Genomic DNA, 18588 nt, shown 5'->3' with positions numbered 1-18588 from the left:
ATACTATTTAAAAGTGGCGTCTTATACCAAGTTAATTCACTGTTCCAAAACAGGTTTGCTAAAAATGATTAATGCATATTGCTCAGTTATAGGAATAGCAAGGTAACAGGACCTAAAGCTATACTCTGAATGACTAACAAGGCGATATTGAAACACAATTCCCCCCAAAACAGTCAATGTTTTAGTCAAAAATTCCAAACAATTTTTAAAAAAAGCTGAAAACAAGATATAAAAGATATACAATGAAAACAAATGAACCAGGTATTAAATAAAGATTGCTCAACTATCCTAAAGATTGCTCTCAAATTGCAGAGTGGACATGATTTGCATATTTCAGTCAAGTTTAGCCTGAAGGAAAACCACAAAGACTCATTTCAGCCAGTGACGGATCTGTTGCTGCATGTTCTCTGAAGAAAGTTCTAAGGATCAGTGCTAATTGTTTCAAAGGGGTGCGTACACAGGACGGTGGGGGCAAGATTGTTTATTTCAAAACCAAACCAAATGTGTACAAGTAACAGACAGAGACAATAAATAATGTAGAGACCAAAAACATGTTCTGTATATCTACTAAATCAGGGGAAACAAAGTGATACAATAACAAAAACTTAAATATGCATAGAAAAGGCGTATTGTCCTGGAATGCACACAGGGAGAGGTTTGACACTTGAGGATGATGAAATGCCATCCAGAGCTGCAGATTTCCCTGGGAAAAAAAAAAATCTTAATGACACATAATGACTGAAATGTTTAGCAAAATAATACGTTTGGTCTCGTAAACATGTTATTTCCAGATACACATCATGGAGGGACAAACACAGATCACTTCCTTCATTCCCTTCAAGTGGCAGTTGGTTTGTTGTTTGGCTGCTGAAGCGAAAAAATACACAAATTCTTACACAGCCGGCTGCCATACAATAATGCAACACACATTTTGAAATATTGCCAGTATAATAAGCAATCAGCCGAACAATAGTTGCAATTGAAGAGGAAGTAAGCCTCCTTTTCAACTACAAGACGCTGAACTAAAAGTCACTTTAAGCCGATCTAGAACTCATTGGCAGAAGCTGAAATGGGATGAATGCACTTAATATTAGTGCGGATGCCATACAAGTTTGGGTGGAAGAGTCCATGATGCACTAAGTTAGTGTGTAGAAAGCATGAAGGCATTCCCTTACATTATAAGAATATTAATAAACATTAAAAGGCAAGAACAGGTGTTATAGTACATCGAAGTTCCTTGAGTAGAGGAGAGCAACCTTGTAAAAAAGGTTTGTGGACTCCGAGAAATATTTCTGAGATGCTTCGGTTCCCGATGTATTTAACTATTACCATTCCTACAGTTATTATGCCACGATTATTTGCGAGCCTCACGTTTTTTTTCTACGAGTCGTAAATCGAAAATAACTTTGACCTTGGAATAAAAAAAAAAAATCCACACATTTCCAAAATATCAAAAGTAATATAAAAATGGAACAAAAAAAAGAGATATAAGTAGACAAGCAATTGTATTTACACTACATACAAGTTACACAACACGACTCATCTCGTTCATCCATGGCAGTCATCTTTAACTCCTCTCATCTCAGCGCTCCCTCCCGCCTCCAAAACATTGTTTGATTTGATAGTCGGTATGCCGTGAAATCAGCAGCTGTCCCAGTTTGTAAGAAGCTTGGAAGTCAAGAAGTCAGTCAATGAGCTTTGAATTGTTACAGCCACAGGATGATAGAGATTAGGTGGAGACTGGCTCCCACTGGTGGGAAGACGGTGAAATGACATGAGATGAGTGCAGCGGTGCTCAGAGATTATCCCCTGGCTGGTACTGAGGCTCAGTGGCAGTGAAGTAGTCCTCCAAAAAGGCCTGCAGGTACTCAAAGGTGGGCCTCTCCTCCGGGTCTTTCTTCCAGCACTGCACCATCAGCTCATGCAGGGACGAGGGGCAGTCCTGCGGGCACGGCATCCGGTAGCCTCGCTCCACCTGCTCCAGCACCTCGCGGTTATTCATACCTGGAGAGAGGAACACGGAGAAATGGAGGCAAATGTGGCTGAAAGCTCATCTGTCTCATTCGAAGCTCACTTCCCTGTCTCACTTTAACTGCCTTCTTCATGAGCAGTTTCATCAAATGTGATCAGGTTTGTGTCTTCACAAAAACAATGTCAACTAAAACAGTTACAACTCAAATTTAGAGTAAAGAAAGCTCTAAAAGCTAGTAAGTGGAACTTTGAGTTATTTTGGTAACAAACTGTATATAATTAACTTCCATGCTAATATAATGCACTCAAAATTAAGACAAGACAATCATTTGGAGACAGACACCACTATCAATAGATCGGACTTTAAAAAGTTTTTTTCTTTTGTTTTTTTCACAAATACATAACATAAACAAACTCCTGACTCCACCTGATATACATTGCATATGATATATGTGAGTTGTGTTGTTAACAAATTTTTTAAATCAACATTATGATGTTTTATTGTTTCAGTGTTTAATTTATCGTACTGCCATACTGTTTCTCTCGCAAAATATTTTATTCTATATTATTCTATGCTGTTTTTTGTATTCGTTAGTTGCTTTATGGAGCCGTGCACAAAAGCATTTCACTACATGCACAAAAGCATTTCACTACATGCTGGACCGTGTATGATTGTGCATGATTTGATTTCATCTGCTAGCTCATTTTAGAACATAAAGTTTGGCATTGCTCCACCCGACTAAAGAGTACAGGATTTTGTTGCTTAAAACAAGAGAAGTGTATGAACAAAACTAGTTACATACAGAAATAAGAATATGATTAGATTTACAATAATTTTACTATCTTTCTTCTTTTCTGATATTCTGTAACTCATTAAAAATGCCTTGTATATGATGTCAAAATGTGTATAGCAGATAGGAACAAATTCATTTCACATGTTCACAGCCTTCTGGGAACATTGCTCTGCATAATGCAAATGTAATATACGTTATGCAACATGCTGCTCTTTTTTTAGCACACAGAACCATGGCCAGTGTCTCAGCAGACTCAAACACTCTCACGCACTCTGCATTAATCAAATATAAGCAATCCTCTGGAGTTGAGAGCTGATTACATAATCCACAGATCTGCTCACTCACCTGGATAGGGCACTCTGCCCTTGGTCACCAGCTCCGTCAGCAGGATACCAAACGACCACACGTCAGACTTGATGGTGAATTTCCCGTAGAGAGCGGCCTCTGGAGCAGTCCACTTAATCGGAAACTTTGCACCTATAAGGAATTAAAACATGTCATTTTTTAAAATGTTCAAATGAAGAGAAATAGAGCGACAGCATTTACCAACACCAAAGGAGTAAGTAGGTCAAGCTCCTCTAGGTGAATATTGTCCGCCCATCTGTGATTTCATCATGTGTGTGGAAAAAAAACGGAACAATTCCATTATGTCTCTCGGTGTCAGTTTTCACATGGCCCAAGATGAACAAGTACATATTTAAATTGCTAACAAATGAGTGAATGAACATGTTGACAGAGTGACTAACGGAGTCTGGAAGTCCTCCTGGTGGAGTTCACGTCTGCCAAAACAACCATTGGAGAACAGCCTTCAAGTGTTTCTGGGCAGGGCCACTTATCCCTCGTCCTTCCAATGAGATACACAGTAACAGATGGATTTGGTATAACACGTGTTAGCTATATATATATATATATATATATATATATATATATATATATATATATATATATATATATATATATATATATATATATATATATACACTCTGTGGTGCTTCTGTTTTCCACTGGTGTCACCAAGACATTCCTGCTCATTTTCTGTGCTTATTCTGAAAAGTAGTGTGTGTACACGTGTGTGTGTGTGTGTGTGTGTGTGTGTGTGTGTGTGTGTGTGTGTGTGTGTTTTAGGATTAAATAAATGGAATACGTCGTCTGCCAGGCCAATAACGCATTCCTTTGACGGTGAGGTTTTCAGAAGGGGACAAAGAGAATACTACAGAAACAGATACACAACTCACAAATTAATCTCTATTCGATGGCGGTCGCTGCAGCTGTTTGTAGATTCAAAATTAGCCGAGCTATAACATAAGTGCACATCAAGCGGAAATGTACACATCACTCATTTTCAACACTAATGTAAAACGCTACACAAATAGTTATTGTTTAATGAAATGTTACACAAGGTACTAAATGAACCAACTGGCAAAACTAACGGCAGCTGTAGGCTGGCTAATATATATATATATATATATATATATATATATATATATATATATATATATATATATATATATAATAATAGAAGAGGGGTTACATAATATGGTCGACAAATTTTGACATGACACTTGATTAAAAGGGCATCAGCATCCGAATAACACCGGTTATGTGTACTGGCATTGGCCTACATTTGTTTACATCCTGGCACTTTGGGACCATTAAAAATATGCTGAATTAGCTTTTAGCAGTAACCATGGATGTTCTGACAACTGTCCCTGGCTTCCTTAAATAAGTAATATGTTCTGGATTTATGAATTCTAAGCAGATTTATATAGGTTTATTCAGAATGGAGATAATGACATCCACATTGAATTGTGTATTATGTCTGTGTTTTCAGATTTGGAGTTGTGGATTTGGAGTTATGGATTTGAATGCGAATTGCAGCAATCAGGTGCGATGGGTTTTAAAAGTACCTTAACGGCCACCTTGCTCACTGCTAACGCCCTAAGACACACATTCCTCCATATATGCATATATAAATAAAACAAAGCCATCCCTTCATGGACAAAATATTGGCAGTTCACTTTAATAAACTGTTTGAAAGTGTTATTTTAGAAGTCATGTTACAGCTTGTGATGCTACAGTGACTTTGTATTTACATAGTTGATTGCTATTGATTGGACCGTGCTACAAGTGTATCCTAGCAACCAAGTTAAACATTAGTCCATGGGACCATGGAGACCATGGGAAGGATTTTACACAAAAACTAAGATGGATTGACAAAAAGCTGGTGCACCCCAACCGAGCAGTCGTACCTTGTCTCGCTGTGTACTCGTTGTCCTCGATGAGCCGGGCCAGACCGAAGTCCGCGATCTTGCACACCAGACTTTCTCCCACCAGGATGTTGGCAGAGCGCAGGTCTCGGTGGATGTAGTTCATCCTCTCAATGTATGCCATGCCTGCTGCCACCTGGGAAATTGAGTTATTTTTTCCAGTTCAAATATTGTTCAAGGTGAACAACCATTTTTGAATGTTGCATTTTTTCAGCTTGGATTCAGGATCCGTAATGGCCTCAAGACCAGTTAAAACATATATATGGCATTTGTTATATCTGGTTTCAGTGACATAGCTTATCTTAACTCTTGGTTCCAAAAACATGGATTAAGTAAAATCCTAGAATAGATTATTTATGTTAACAACGTGTTTAACTGCGTAACAATGGCGGCGCAATAGAGAGGCTAATCTCTTCACTGAAAACCCAAAGATCCAGCTTCAGGTATGATTACTTATCAACTAGGAAGGGAACTAGGAACTACAGTGATTGAGTGCTCCAATGGTCATTCTAAATCACAAATGTGAGATTATTTGTTTGTCTTTAAATACATTTATCACAGACTTCTGAAACTGCCATTTTGACTAAAATGAAAAGTTGCCTGATGAAACTGTAAATGTTTGCTTAACACCAAGATGAATGGCTATGAATGTGCAACGCAGAGCTTAAATGAATAAATTGGTAACAGCTGGAGATGATGAAAGTGAATAAAGTTCTAAGATCGCTCTGGGAACAAATCCACAGGACACAGTATCAACATTTGACATCACTTTCAGCAGCGTACCTGAGCCGCCATGTCCACTAGATTTGGCAGTTTGAGGCTTCGTCCTTCTCCATCTTTCAGGAATTCAAGCAAACTCCCTAAAAAGCAGATGCAAAAGTAGTTTGGTAATGTTGTCTCATTTGGTCTTCAGCTGACAGATCTTTACTCAGATTTGGTTCAAAACTGAAGTACAACATTGCAACTAATGCCACACGTGATACTTGGCTCACACTCATTAAATATATCGGAGGATCTCTTTGTTCAAGCACCAGTTGTGTTTGTATAACTGTATTAAACTGTATTCATGACAGTTCAGTGAATGCGATGAAGTAGGACATATTGTCCATGCGGATGCATAAATTATGGACATACTGTGTAGGTGTGTGCACGAATGCATGTATGTAATATTCATGGTGTCTTTTTAAAATAGCATCTACCTTTGCACATGTACTCGGTGACGATGTAGATGGGTTCTTCGGACACCACGGCATAGAGCTGCACCAGCTTATCGTGTCGAAGCTTCTTCATGATCTGAGCCTCCTCCAGGAAGGACTCCGGGGACATCGTACCGGGCTTCAGGGTCTTCACCGCCACCTTGGTGGTGCCGTTCCACGTGCCTGACAAGAAGAAATATTTTTTTTAACAGGGGATATTCAACATTTGATCAGTTATGCATTTTTTATTGTATAGTTCAGATAAAGTAGAACACAGAGATAACTGACGACAAATAGTGGCTGAAGGTTGCTCAAGTACAGAGCGGCATAGAATCATAAAAATTTAATTACAATCGATCAAAAGAATAAAAGTATCAATAACATAGAATATAAAAGAATAACTTTGATCCGAGTTTACACTCAATTTCACAAACATATTCTAAAAAACATCTACAAGTACTAATACAAAGAAAAACAACAACAAATAGATGTACATCGAGTCACATAATGAATGATGATGTTTTTCTGGACTTAGCTTTGGACAAGACAAGAAAAGTTGCTTGCAGTTAAACACTTTGATAACATAAATAATTTATTCTAGGATTTTACTTAATCCATGTTGTTGGAACCAAGAGTTAAGATAAGCTATGTCACTGAAACCTGATTGGACATAACACATATACCATATCCAAGCTGAAATCATGCAATGTTCAAAAATCTTATTCCAGCCCAAATGGATACTGAAATTCAAGAGATGAAAATTAAATGACTAAAAGCCAACACTCCGCCCTGTGGGCCATATTCACTGGGTGTTAGTTTGATATGTTCCAAGACACGCAGTACGTTTCGCAACACTGCCCACAGCTGTCCAACACTTCATTTGTGCCAAAAGAGGACGCCAGAAAGATACGCACCCATCCAGACCTCTCCGAACTGGCCGTTGCCGAGACGTTTGATGAGCTGCAGTGACTCCCGCGGGATCTCCCACACGTCTTTGGTTTTGACGGACAGGTCGGTCAGACGAGGCATCCCTTTGTGACACGGTACGATCAGTCGGCAGCACAGCCCCGCAGCCCTGGCTGGATCAACCACGCAGTTTAAGAATTAAAGGACGGGAAAGTAGTACAAAACCATACGGCATTGTCATTTGAAGGGAGGGGAAAGCAGACACAGATCTTTCATGACGAGGGGTTTTCGCCCATCCCCAATAGCTGTAGCAGAGCCTCACCAGAGTAGTGCTGCACGAGCTGCTGGAGCGTCTCAAACTGGGCCCTTGTGGTGATGTAGTAGCCTCCACTGTCTAGCTTGCGAATCTTGTAGTGTTTGACGTGGTCTCCCTTGACATCGTCCCAGTCCTGGATGGAGAGAGAGTAGGCCCCTAGAACAGAGACAACCCAATGAGTGCTGTTGTGTGCACAAGATTTAGGGCAATGAACATGGAGCAACTGAATAGTTAACACCATATCAATCTTTAAGCTGCAATGTCGGTCTGATGACTTTATTATAAGTTGTCTATAAATAAACTGCTTGTCAGCATGTTAGATGCAGCTTGGTCAGAGTACCTTTGGTTGTTTCGCTCTCACGGATGAGGAAAGTGCCCCTGGCGTTGCCGTTGGAGAGCAGTTGCCTCTCTGCATCTTTTCGGCCTAATTTACCAAAATACCAGCTGCAGGGGAAAAAAGAAGGAATCAAACTATGGAGTGTAATATGAGGTATAAACATCTTTAAAAAGCTCTGTCTCTTATTCTTACTGTACGTTGCTCGATGCCACAATTAATGTTAACATTAACAAGCGTGTGATGATCTCCCAAATATTTATGACATGCGCTCTGCTAAAGAAGCTGCCGTGTGTGCTCATATACAGAAAAAGGTTTTACTCACTCCTCAGCTTGGATTGAGTCCACCGGAGCAACATAATTGCTGGGAATGTAACCAGTTCCACCTGTAGTGAGAGAACGAGCCTCCCACCAGTCGCCCTCGCTGAGGAGAGAAGGATATAGAGGATGGAGGATGCAGGCAGTTTGGAATAAACAGATCAACCTTTTACACGTTATGCACACATGCACAAAAAAGCACTCCAATTTATTGTCTGTCTCGTCTCTGAGAGCTGAATAGAGAGCACATACAAACAAACTACAAAACAAGTTGTTTTTCTAGTGCGTGGGCCCCTGGAGCTTCAGTGAATCATCACCGACTGAAATCCCATGTACAATAGTCATCCCTCATGATAGTCTAAATGTTTCTTTAATAGTTTTTTTATTATTATAAAAAAAGGCAGACAAATTGTATTTGGAATTGGACAGGTTAAAAATGTGATATGGTTAAATCCAGATTTATGTAAGGGGAAAAACTCATCGTCATGGAAACAGTCTCAAAGACAAATATACCTCAAAACTATTTTATTCTCTTGTGAACAAAATGGGGGAAATATACACGATAGCTGCAGAATCATTGTCGTTTATATTGACGAGTAAAGAAAATTAGGAGACTATAAAATATAAGGATACTATCAACACAATTTTACATGCAATTCATCTTGTGACACACCACAGACGTATTGTGTAAAACTCACTATTACTTCACAACAAAGCTAACAAGATAGTTAATTTTTAAGATGCAAAGTGTTGCGGAAGTGCTTTATAAAGCAAGGTTTTAGCAAAGTATATATATATATATATATATATACACACACACGGCTGGATATGTAAGTACTGGATTGTACTGCATGAGTTGTATGAGAGTTTTCTTATAGTTTTGCTATGAACATGTTAAACATGGTTTCCCATTGACTTTTCACAGTTTTTGGATTCTCATTCACCGTGGAGGCGTTGAAGACACACAAAGCCGTGTTCCAGAATGTACGGTAACAAAGGGTGAGTAATCTATAAACAAATGGTCATTTTGTGGGTGAAGTATTCCTTTAAAACATGTAACATAGCCCTTATGAGCCGGGTCAGGTTCATAACAAGATGTCAGCCCAAATGCAACATTGAGACATTCTCGACAGACAAAAAACAGAAAGTGGGAAATCACGACCGCCACCCTTAATGCTGTCATGCAGATGTTTCCACACTTACGTGCTGTTGAGAATCTGGAACCGCTCTCCCTTTCTGAAGCTGAGGTCATCCTCAGTCCTGGCTTCGTAGTCGTAAAGGGCCACAAACAGAGTCACACCTGCAAGAAAACAAAGAGGGACGAGTGGGGGTTAGAGTTAGTGTATGGATGAAGTATTATGCTTTTTACTGTGGTTTTATTGTTGGGTTAGTCCATCTGTCTTGTTATGTAATGGCAATACCAATCAATGCCCTCTTCATTTGTTTCTTACATCCACTCTGCTTTTGTTTTATTGTAACACAATCTGTAGTATTTTCCATGCATGTAGATTATGTACAAAATACAATTTACACAGATCTTCCAAATCTTCTAGATATGCTTTTATGTCTTATTATAAAACTAATTCACTTAAAGTCTAACAGAGCACCCCTTAAAAAATAGACTCAAGCTTCCGTTTCATGATTTATAATACCATATACTATTTCATAACATACGTCTATGAAATTGTACATAATTGTTTTACATGATTTAGTTGGCGGTAATGCATTTTGGGGGATTCCCCCCTATGTGTTGAATAGGTTACGTTTACATTTATGTTTAAAATCTGTACCGATCAACATTTTACATCAACAATGCATCAAAAGACTCAAAGTAATGTGAAAGGAGATGCCCGCAATAACAAATACACAGAGAGTTATCACCCAACTACGGTTCTCCTCCGCTCTACAAAGCAATCTAACTTCTATAAGCTATAAGCCGGTTATACAGCCTGCAACTGTTTTCGGCTGCAGCAGGCAGCTGTTTTCAACGGGAGCTCAGATAACACCATGAACACTATGAGCACCATGAACACCATGAACAGTATTGAACACTATGAACACCATGAGCACTATGAGCACTATGAACACCATGAACACCATGAACAGTATTGAACACTATGAGCACCATGAGCACTATGAACATTATGAACACCATGAACACCATGAACAGTATTGAACACTATGAGCACCATGAGCACTATGAACATTATGAACACCATGAACACCATGAACAGTATTGAACACTATGAACACCATGAGCACTATGAACATTATGAACACCATGAACACCATGAACAGTATTGAACACGATGAGCACCATGAGCACTATGAACATTATGAACACCATGAACAGTATTGAACACTATGAACACCATGAGCACTATGAACATTATGAACACCATGAACACTATGAACACCATGAGCACTATGAGCACTATGAGCACCATGAACACTATGAACATTATGAACACCATGAACACCATGAACAGTATTGAACACTATGAACACCATGAGCACTATGAACATTATGAACACCATGAACACCATGAACATTATGAGCACCATGAACAGTATTGAACACTATGAACACCATGAGCACTATGAGCACTATGAGCACCATGAACACTATGAACATCATGGACACCATGAACACTATGAACACCATGGACACCATGAACACCATGAGTACTATGAGCACCATGAACGCCATGGACACCATTGAACACCATGGACACCATGACAACTATGAACACTATGGACAGTACACTGGAGCATTTAACAGCTGAAGAGATTAATATTTCCCTTGGTAGTTGAGGGAGGAAGAAAAACAGTTGAAAAGGAGAGGAAATGTTGAAGTTACCTTTGTCAAAAAGATAAATTATTACAGGTTTAACATGCAGAGAACTCCTTGGTTCCTTCAGGTGTGCCGTGTTTATCCAATACTGTGTTTCACATTAGTGTAAGACCTGTGTCTGTCGCAAACACGTATTGCCATGTCAAATGAATGCATTTTAAATGTGCGCAAACCACACAGAGCCTTGGAATATCTTTAAAGGAGACTTCTATCTTCCACCCATGCCATGAACCCTACACGGAACTCCTTGTTCTGCACACAAAAGAAGAAGTCTGACTTCAAGCCTCATCAGACAGAGCATCCTCTAGGAACAGTTAATGCTGCCTAACAGCAATCAAATGCATCTGATGTGATCTGGAACGACCCTGGAGTCCCCGTTGCTCTCAATGAGCCTGAGACGATAACATAATTTAATTATCTGATTTGATCTGAAATGTTCCTGGACAGTCAGAGGCACAGTGCTGCAGTAAAGTCCTGCTTCCCTGGCAGTGCAGTAACCTCTCAGGGACCTTACAATGACCAAAACTGCTCACTGTCACAGGGGGAGGGGGGTCGGATGAGGTTTCTGCTCTACTTTGTGCCAGCTGGCTGTTGTTTGGAGGGTGTTTCTTCTCTTTACAGTCTCAGATGTCAATGTTGTTTACTGCTGCCCTGCAGGAGTAATTTCTTATTCATACAAGCTGATGGTGCTGACTCCACAGATGCAGCCTGATGAGTGTTTATCTGTGCTCGGGAAAAAAGAAAAGACTTAAGTAGTTCATATCAAAGCAAGATATGCTGTTGATTTATGAATCACACACACGCACACACTATCTGTAGCTTCAAGCTCTTCAGTGAGAAACTGTAAAGTCCATTTCCCCACTATTCAGCACGATATCTGGTCTTTCTGGTCTAAAAAATGTGCTTCACAGAGCCCCGGCGATAATTTAGGTCACTCTGTTTTCTATTATCTTCCAGGCAGTTGACATACTTCTTCTGCAGAAACATGAATTCATCACAGCACCACATTCTCAGGGCCTATATGAAAAGAATCACTTCATTTAAAAAAAAAAAAAAAAAAATCTTAGATCCAAGATTACAACCTCGATGGAGTTTATTTGAGAGTGAAAACTTGTGACAATTCATGTGTGCTGGTCGGCTAACATAGCAGACTTTAATGCCTTTTTATTGAGTATTGGATGAAGGCCAGACAGTGAGTCGTCTTCAGAGAAGTTTACAGCTTTAAAACTTAGACTGACATTTTACTTCCCTTTTAATTGCTCCGTTGGAAATTTGACCCCCATTCAATGACAGCAACATATTTCATAATTACAATGTCACCCTTTATTACAGGAACAGGTGGACATTTTGGGAAATAAGTTTATTTGCTTTCTTTCAGAGAGTTAGAAGAGAATTCAATACCACTCTTATATTTGTAAGATTATGATGAAGCTTAGCTGAGCATAAAGACTAGAAACAAGGGGAAATAGCTGGCTGTGTCCAAAGTTAACATGTTTATCATTCTAAATGGAGAGTTTTAGAGTTAGTCTAAACACATTGACAGATGATTTTCCATTGTGGCAATAATGCTTAATCGGTAAGGTAAAAAGTATCACAAAATGTTTGTTTTAAAACAGCAACAGTCTTCAAAAACGTGGACCTTCCAAAGCATATAAGTAACATATCAGCTGCCTTGCATTCGACCCATGACATATGCTCCAGAGATGTATTTAAAAAGAGCTGCCTTCAGCCTCACCTGTTCCGCCCCGCGACCGAAGCGTCCCAGACTGCGAGGACGTGTGGACTCCTCCGAACACGGTCACCCCCTGTGTGGCGCCGCTGTGGAAGTTGTTGTAGTTGGGGATGGTGGTGACTCCGAAGCTGGGGTAGTGCTGTGGCGTGGGGTCGGACCCATAGCGGTGCCCCGGGTTGTGTGAGACGCTGGTCTCCCGGACGTCAGTAAGTTTTGCTGCTTCTTTATCCTTACATTGGACGCAGCCCATTCTCTACTTTCTGTGGGTGAGGAGAGAAAGAGGCACAGATGGAATGAGTATGTGGGTGAAATAATAGCTGAAAAGTCTCCATTGGGGAAATTATGATTCAATGCTCCATTATTTCAGAGCTCCCTCCGAGAGTCACAGAGAGCCTTCTTTCAATTAGGCTGAAATTAAACACGATACTTTAAACTCCATTACGAATCATACTTAGGAACACAATGTTACCGAGCTGCAGTATATCACTGTGAATATGCTCACAGATACTTTTCAACACTAAAAAAGAATTTAACAGCACTACTTATCATGGTTTACTTCTCCGTCTTATTGCACGACCACACTTGTGAGAAGAATTTACACCCAGCCATCGCATTTACAAGCTGGCATGCACTTTATTTTTGTTTTCTTTACGAGGAGCCACACACCCATCTACAGATTCAGTTAAAATGCATAGAAAGGCCCTTTACAGCAAACCGCTGCCTGGCTCCACACTGAGTCTCATGAGGGGGACCGGCCTCACTGAAGTAAAGCTAAACCGGTTTCTTTAAGGAGTGAGGCAATTAAAAAAAAAAGAAAAGAGCCTTACTGTCTTCAAAAGACCCAGTTAAACTAATGCCCGTTTCGGCTCACCGTGCCCCCCTTTAAGCCCTGCGAGCTCATGAAGCCGCGGCCAGGAAGAGACCGCTGACAGCACTGTCTTTCATCGCCACTACTGGCCAGCTGACTTTGGAGCCGGCTAATTGGAAACACACTTGTTTACAGTCGCTGTGGATGGAGAGAGGTGGCGCTCGGGGCAAACGCCAGTGCAGTAGGGAGGCGGAACAGGAGGGGGAAATATCGTATCACTGTTAACCTCAGTGAAAAAAGATTCAGATCCACATTAACAGTGCAGTCAGTTGACTCACGGGTGGTGCCTCTTTTCTGTCAAGAGGGATTTATATAACAAGAAGTATGTTAAAAAACATGTTTTTGACAACGATAGAGCTGAAACCATTAATCAGCTGTCAGAAAATCAACAATAAGAAATCAATTAATAATTTATTGGTTTTAGCTTCTTAAATGTCGTTGATTTCCTAGTTTTTTTAAGATAGGAACTAAATATTTTTGTGTTTGTTGGACTATTGGAGGGACATTTCAAGTGTGATGGGCATTTTTAGCTATTTACTGTCATTTTATAGACCAAACGGTGACAATTCTAGAAAACGATCTTTTGTTAGGAAACTAGTTTGCAGCCCCACATGAGCTACTGAAGACCATCAGAGCTTAATGGTTACAAGAAAGCTACAGATATGACAGAATGGCTTCAGGCCTGTTATACATTTACCAGCCAGAAACCTGAATGCCTCCATGAGAAAAAAGTGCAAACAGATGCGTCACTTGCTGCACGCTGTAAGCACTGCAACAGGGTACATACAGGCAAGATAAGTACAGTATGTCGTTAAAGACCAAAATCTTGCATCGGGATTATATTTTTTTCATAGTAAAGACAAATATAATTTAGTGTGTCACGTTAAAAAGTCCATGATGCTTTGTTATCATCAGTGGACTTCAACAATAAGAAATAACTCCTTTGTGATGCAGACAAGTATACAGCACATCTCTACTGGGTTACCTGCAGCCAACAGGTCCCCGAAAGTATGGAAAGCACACCAGAATTTCCTTCCTCTGCAAAGCATTTTCAGATTCATATTTGCTCCATATTGCTTAACTAACAGAAGAACAGAGCCACTGCAGAGAAGAGAATCACTATGATCCATTACTGCCAATAAAACCCCATAAAATACCCAGAAGAAGAAACAAGGCCGGTGGTAGCATTACAGTATAAGCCCAAAGACCAAAACTGTGAGACCACAGACTGAAATACAAGGAGGAGGACTGCTGCGCCTCTGGGAGACCTTAAAATAACAAACAATCTTCAATATAGGTATATTAAAATAAAATACAACCTTAAAACACATGTTAAGCCTACAATTTCCATTTAGGGCGAAAAGCCCTCAAAAAGAGTAGAAATGAGAAAGTGAAGTCTGTTTACTGGAAGATTAACATAACACTTTCTAGAGCTAAATCATTTATCAATTAGTCAAGAATTTGTTTTAAAAAGCTAACGCACAGGTATCCAGTCCAGGTATCTTTAACAATTCTGCTCCACAGAAACTAGGACATCTTGTATTGTTTATATACACATGTTCTCTTTGTGGTATTGTTTTTTTTCTTTCTTTTTGCACAGTGTTTGCTCAGTAAACCCTTACACATGAATCATATTTGTGATGTGCCTCAAGCTGATGAACACTCGTCACACTATGAACAGCTTGAGGACCAAACTGGAGATGGGATTGTAGCTACCTGGTGTGTTGTAGCAGTTAATAGCAAAGAGCAAAGATGTGGACGAGTGGGAGGACCGACAGAGCTATAAAACTCCTTATCTTGATTGGCTTAAGATGCACTCTGAAAATCTGATTTGATTTCTGGCCAAACCTGTTGAAGTATAAAGTCAACTCGCCGAGAGATTCCTTCACATCATGAAGTGAAGAATGGAAAGAAATGTAGACGCAATATAATCTGGACATAAAGTAACAGCGAAGAGTTAGTGCCACTACATCAATCACAGCTGATGGACTCAGCTGTAAATTAATTTCCCCAAACGCCTTTATTTTGATGCTGTACGGGCACAAGTGTTGATCATCTACAGTCGCACCGGGAGCTGGGAGACACAATGAGATATTCTGCCATATATAGTCGATCTGCGAGATCAATATAGTAAATTAAAAGGACAGACATGTCAGGGTCACACAGCGTGACTGATGGATTACACAGGAGTCCGGCCTGAGAAACAGACAGATGTGCGGCCTGAAAAGACAATAGGTGTGGACTGCTATAACAATAAAGAGCACTAGAGCTGCAATAGTCTATAATAATAACAGACAGACAACTAAACAACAATTTTAAAAAAATGGCCATTATACTTTTCAATGAAATTCTCTGTTTTATCTGACCATCAACCTCACACACCAAACATATGACAAAAAAAAGCAGTAAATTCTGACATTTAAGAAGATGAAACCGAGTAATTCTTGTCATTTCTGTTTGAAAAGCGTCTGAAGAAAATACAAAATAACAGGCGAGTGGTCTCCGCTTCAACACACCTTTGAAATTTGACTTACAAATTGTGCTCAACGGATAACCACATCTAAGAAGGCCTTCATTATCTAACCTCATCTCAACAGAATACAATCATTTTGCTTTTAACAAGACAGCTCTGTTTCATTCAGATTCATACACTCAGATCATTGACATGGCACAAAACAAGGTCAAGCATACCACGCGCTGCCTACTGAAGTCGCACTCGCAACGACCTTATTCAACTCTGAAATACAGTTTTCTGTCCACTCAACAAAGAGAGGACGTCAAAGGGGATCGTATTCCGTTGTGGGCCATTTGATTGCATATGCAACTCACTTCTGTGTTTGCTCGAGTCGGTGCAACTGGGACAATCTCTCCTTATGGCTTCCATTCTCTGAATGGTTACAATATTTGCTTGTGTTAGACAACTGAGTTCATTCAGTGTATCAACAACAAGACAATGGCCACATTTCACTCTGCTACAAGATTATCAGTACAATGCGACGCAGTGTTAAGGCTTTCAAAGCATTCTTCTCGCGCTGAATGAACAGAGCTGGTTACAAAACCCACAGCTGAGTTTCATACAGTATGTACGTGTGGGTTTAAGCCTCAACTGTTTGTTGGTGTCACAATGTTCAGTTAAGTATGTTGAGTCATGTTGTCGAATCACTGAGCTCATTGTAAACGCTCATTCAGTCACTGACATTTGTGCCTGTAGATGAATATTTTCCAAATGGGAGAAAAGGGGATATTAGAAAAACAAGATTTTTTTCCCCTCTATTATTCCCAACAAACAGGAGCAGATTCTTGCTGCTTCTGCTTGTCGATCTGAACTGTGTTTTATTAAATGGTTCTTTCCAGATCGTGTGCCAGTGGAGGGTAATGGTCGATGTAAGAATCCACTAGAGGTAATGATGTGGTGGGTCTACAGCAATGGAGGTTGGAGGTTTTCTGGTACTTCTGAATACTTGTTAGAAAACTGAAGCACCAGCCAGAAGGTGTACGAGTGCTGGATGAAGAGCTGCAACGGTTAGTTAATTAAATCGGTAAGTAGACCAACAAAAAGCTAACAGGCAGCTATTTTCTAAACTTTTTCTAAATGAAAATAATCAGTAGTTGCAGCTCTACTGTGGTTGTCATTTGCTGACTGGCAGCAAAAACAGTCAAACAACAACTAAATATCGGGAACATTGACACATTTTACTATTAACCTCAGCAATCTTCTCCTGGGGCTAAATATGTCCCTTTTGTGATTACACCATTTGAACCTAAAACCCTCACGTCACAAGTAGCAGCTGTTGTGACAGTGTGTCTTATATGCTATGTATGGACCGAGAGAGCCTGAAGGGGTACATGGTCCATGAACCTTAATATGCAACTCCTTTCGCACAAACACGCATACACGTCACGCACGCCATGTTGTGTAGCCATGCATCCATGGAGCAATGACATGATGCATACTCAGAGCTCCAGGGTGCAAACCGACACACAACTACTGCCCAACTTATTCCACATGGATCAAACTCAGGATTTAGGTCTGTGCTACACACTGCGCGCATCATCCCGGGTGTTTGCCAGTAAGATGGATGGATGGATGGATGGCTGCCCCCCAAGATACATCTGATAACCCAATTAGGACAGCTTTAATTGGATATTTAACAGCTTTAATTGGGCTTAAATCGCACGACAATTATTGTTAGGGTGAATGTCTGGAGGCCATTGTGGCGTTCATCATGTGTGTGGATGGCCTCAGTGGTCAGCTCTTCTCTGCGGCGCATCCATCCCTGCTGCTGCTGCTGCAACACGAGAGCCCCATCTCAACAATCACAGCACTGCAAAACATCATCCACAATTGCGGGACCACCGCCACTCTCTCTCCCTCTGTTTTTACCCCCTCGGAGGGCAAAGTTACCCGTCAAATACACGTACCTACGACCTGACTGGGTGGACCACTGGCTTGGTTGCAGCGACCAACTGGGTGTTATTTATCTCCTCTGCTCTCTGTTTCCCGAGAGGAATTCATCTACTAGTCCACAGCGCAAAATAGGGGACGAGGCGGGTGCACCAATTGAAATTCAACACAGGGAGGGGGAAAAGGCGTGCTTACCGCAGAAAAATCAGATTAATCCATCGGAGTTTCCAGAGGGACTTTCGTGTGGGAACTCGCCGATATTTTTCTACTCCTTGTGACTGTTTATTCTTCGCATGAAGAGCGAACAGCGGCGGGATATCCGTCCCTGCCGATTCGGGAGCTGCTGTCGCCGCTGTGCGTACAGATGATGACGATGGCGACCAGAGCCAAGTTCACAACAATAACATATAGCTTTCTGGTTGATCCTGTCAAAATAAAGCAGTTTGTCTCGCGTGATTTCCAAGTGAAAACGAGAATAAAGAGTTTTGTTTTTTTTAATCTAAAAATCTGAAACAGAATACATAATATAATAATTCCACTTAATTTAAATTGGTAGGATTGTGTTAAGCACGCTCAATACATGATTTCCAAAGAGCTAACTTTTGTGCTTTTATTTTGACCTGCAAA

At 40.3% G+C, this 18588-nt stretch overlaps 1 protein-coding gene across 1 annotated transcript; it reads right to left on the bottom strand.

Moving 5' to 3' along the window:
* Positions 1 to 464: 464 nt before the first annotated feature.
* fyna (FYN proto-oncogene, Src family tyrosine kinase a) lies at positions 465 to 18333 on the bottom strand. The gene is made up of 12 exons (XM_034525507.1): positions 18157 to 18333; positions 12692 to 12948; positions 9306 to 9402; positions 8110 to 8208; positions 7791 to 7894; positions 7457 to 7606; positions 7143 to 7307; positions 6232 to 6411; positions 5816 to 5892; positions 5015 to 5168; positions 3111 to 3242; positions 465 to 2004 (listed from the first exon to the last, which is right to left on the bottom strand). Exons 2-12 carry the CDS (start codon positions 12936 to 12938, stop codon positions 1796 to 1798), a joined length of 1614 nt encoding a protein of 537 aa, XP_034381398.1. The 5' UTR covers positions 12939 to 12948; positions 18157 to 18333; the 3' UTR covers positions 465 to 1795.
* Positions 18334 to 18588: the final 255 nt, after the last annotated feature.

Source organism: Cyclopterus lumpus, chromosome 22 (assembly GCF_009769545.1).
Source record: "Cyclopterus lumpus isolate fCycLum1 chromosome 22, fCycLum1.pri, whole genome shotgun sequence".
In the NCBI taxonomy this organism is placed as follows: Eukaryota; Metazoa; Chordata; class Actinopteri; order Perciformes; family Cyclopteridae; genus Cyclopterus; species Cyclopterus lumpus.
The sequence above is the reverse complement of the archived record's forward strand: the minus strand, read 5'-3'. Positions and strand labels throughout refer to the sequence as shown.

Coding starts and splice junctions, on each gene's coding strand:
- fyna (XM_034525507.1), bottom strand. CDS start 12,938: ATGGGCTGCGTCCAATGTAAGGATAAAGAAGCAGCAAAACTTACTGAC. Junction 7,308..7,456: donor GCTCGTGCAGCACTACTCTG/GTGAGGCTCTGC, acceptor TGGTTGATCCAG/CCAGGGCTGCGGGGCTGTGC. Junction 3,243..5,014: donor CGAGTACACAGCGAGACAAG/GTACGACTGCTC, acceptor AATTCCTTATAG/GTGCAAAGTTTCCGATTAAG.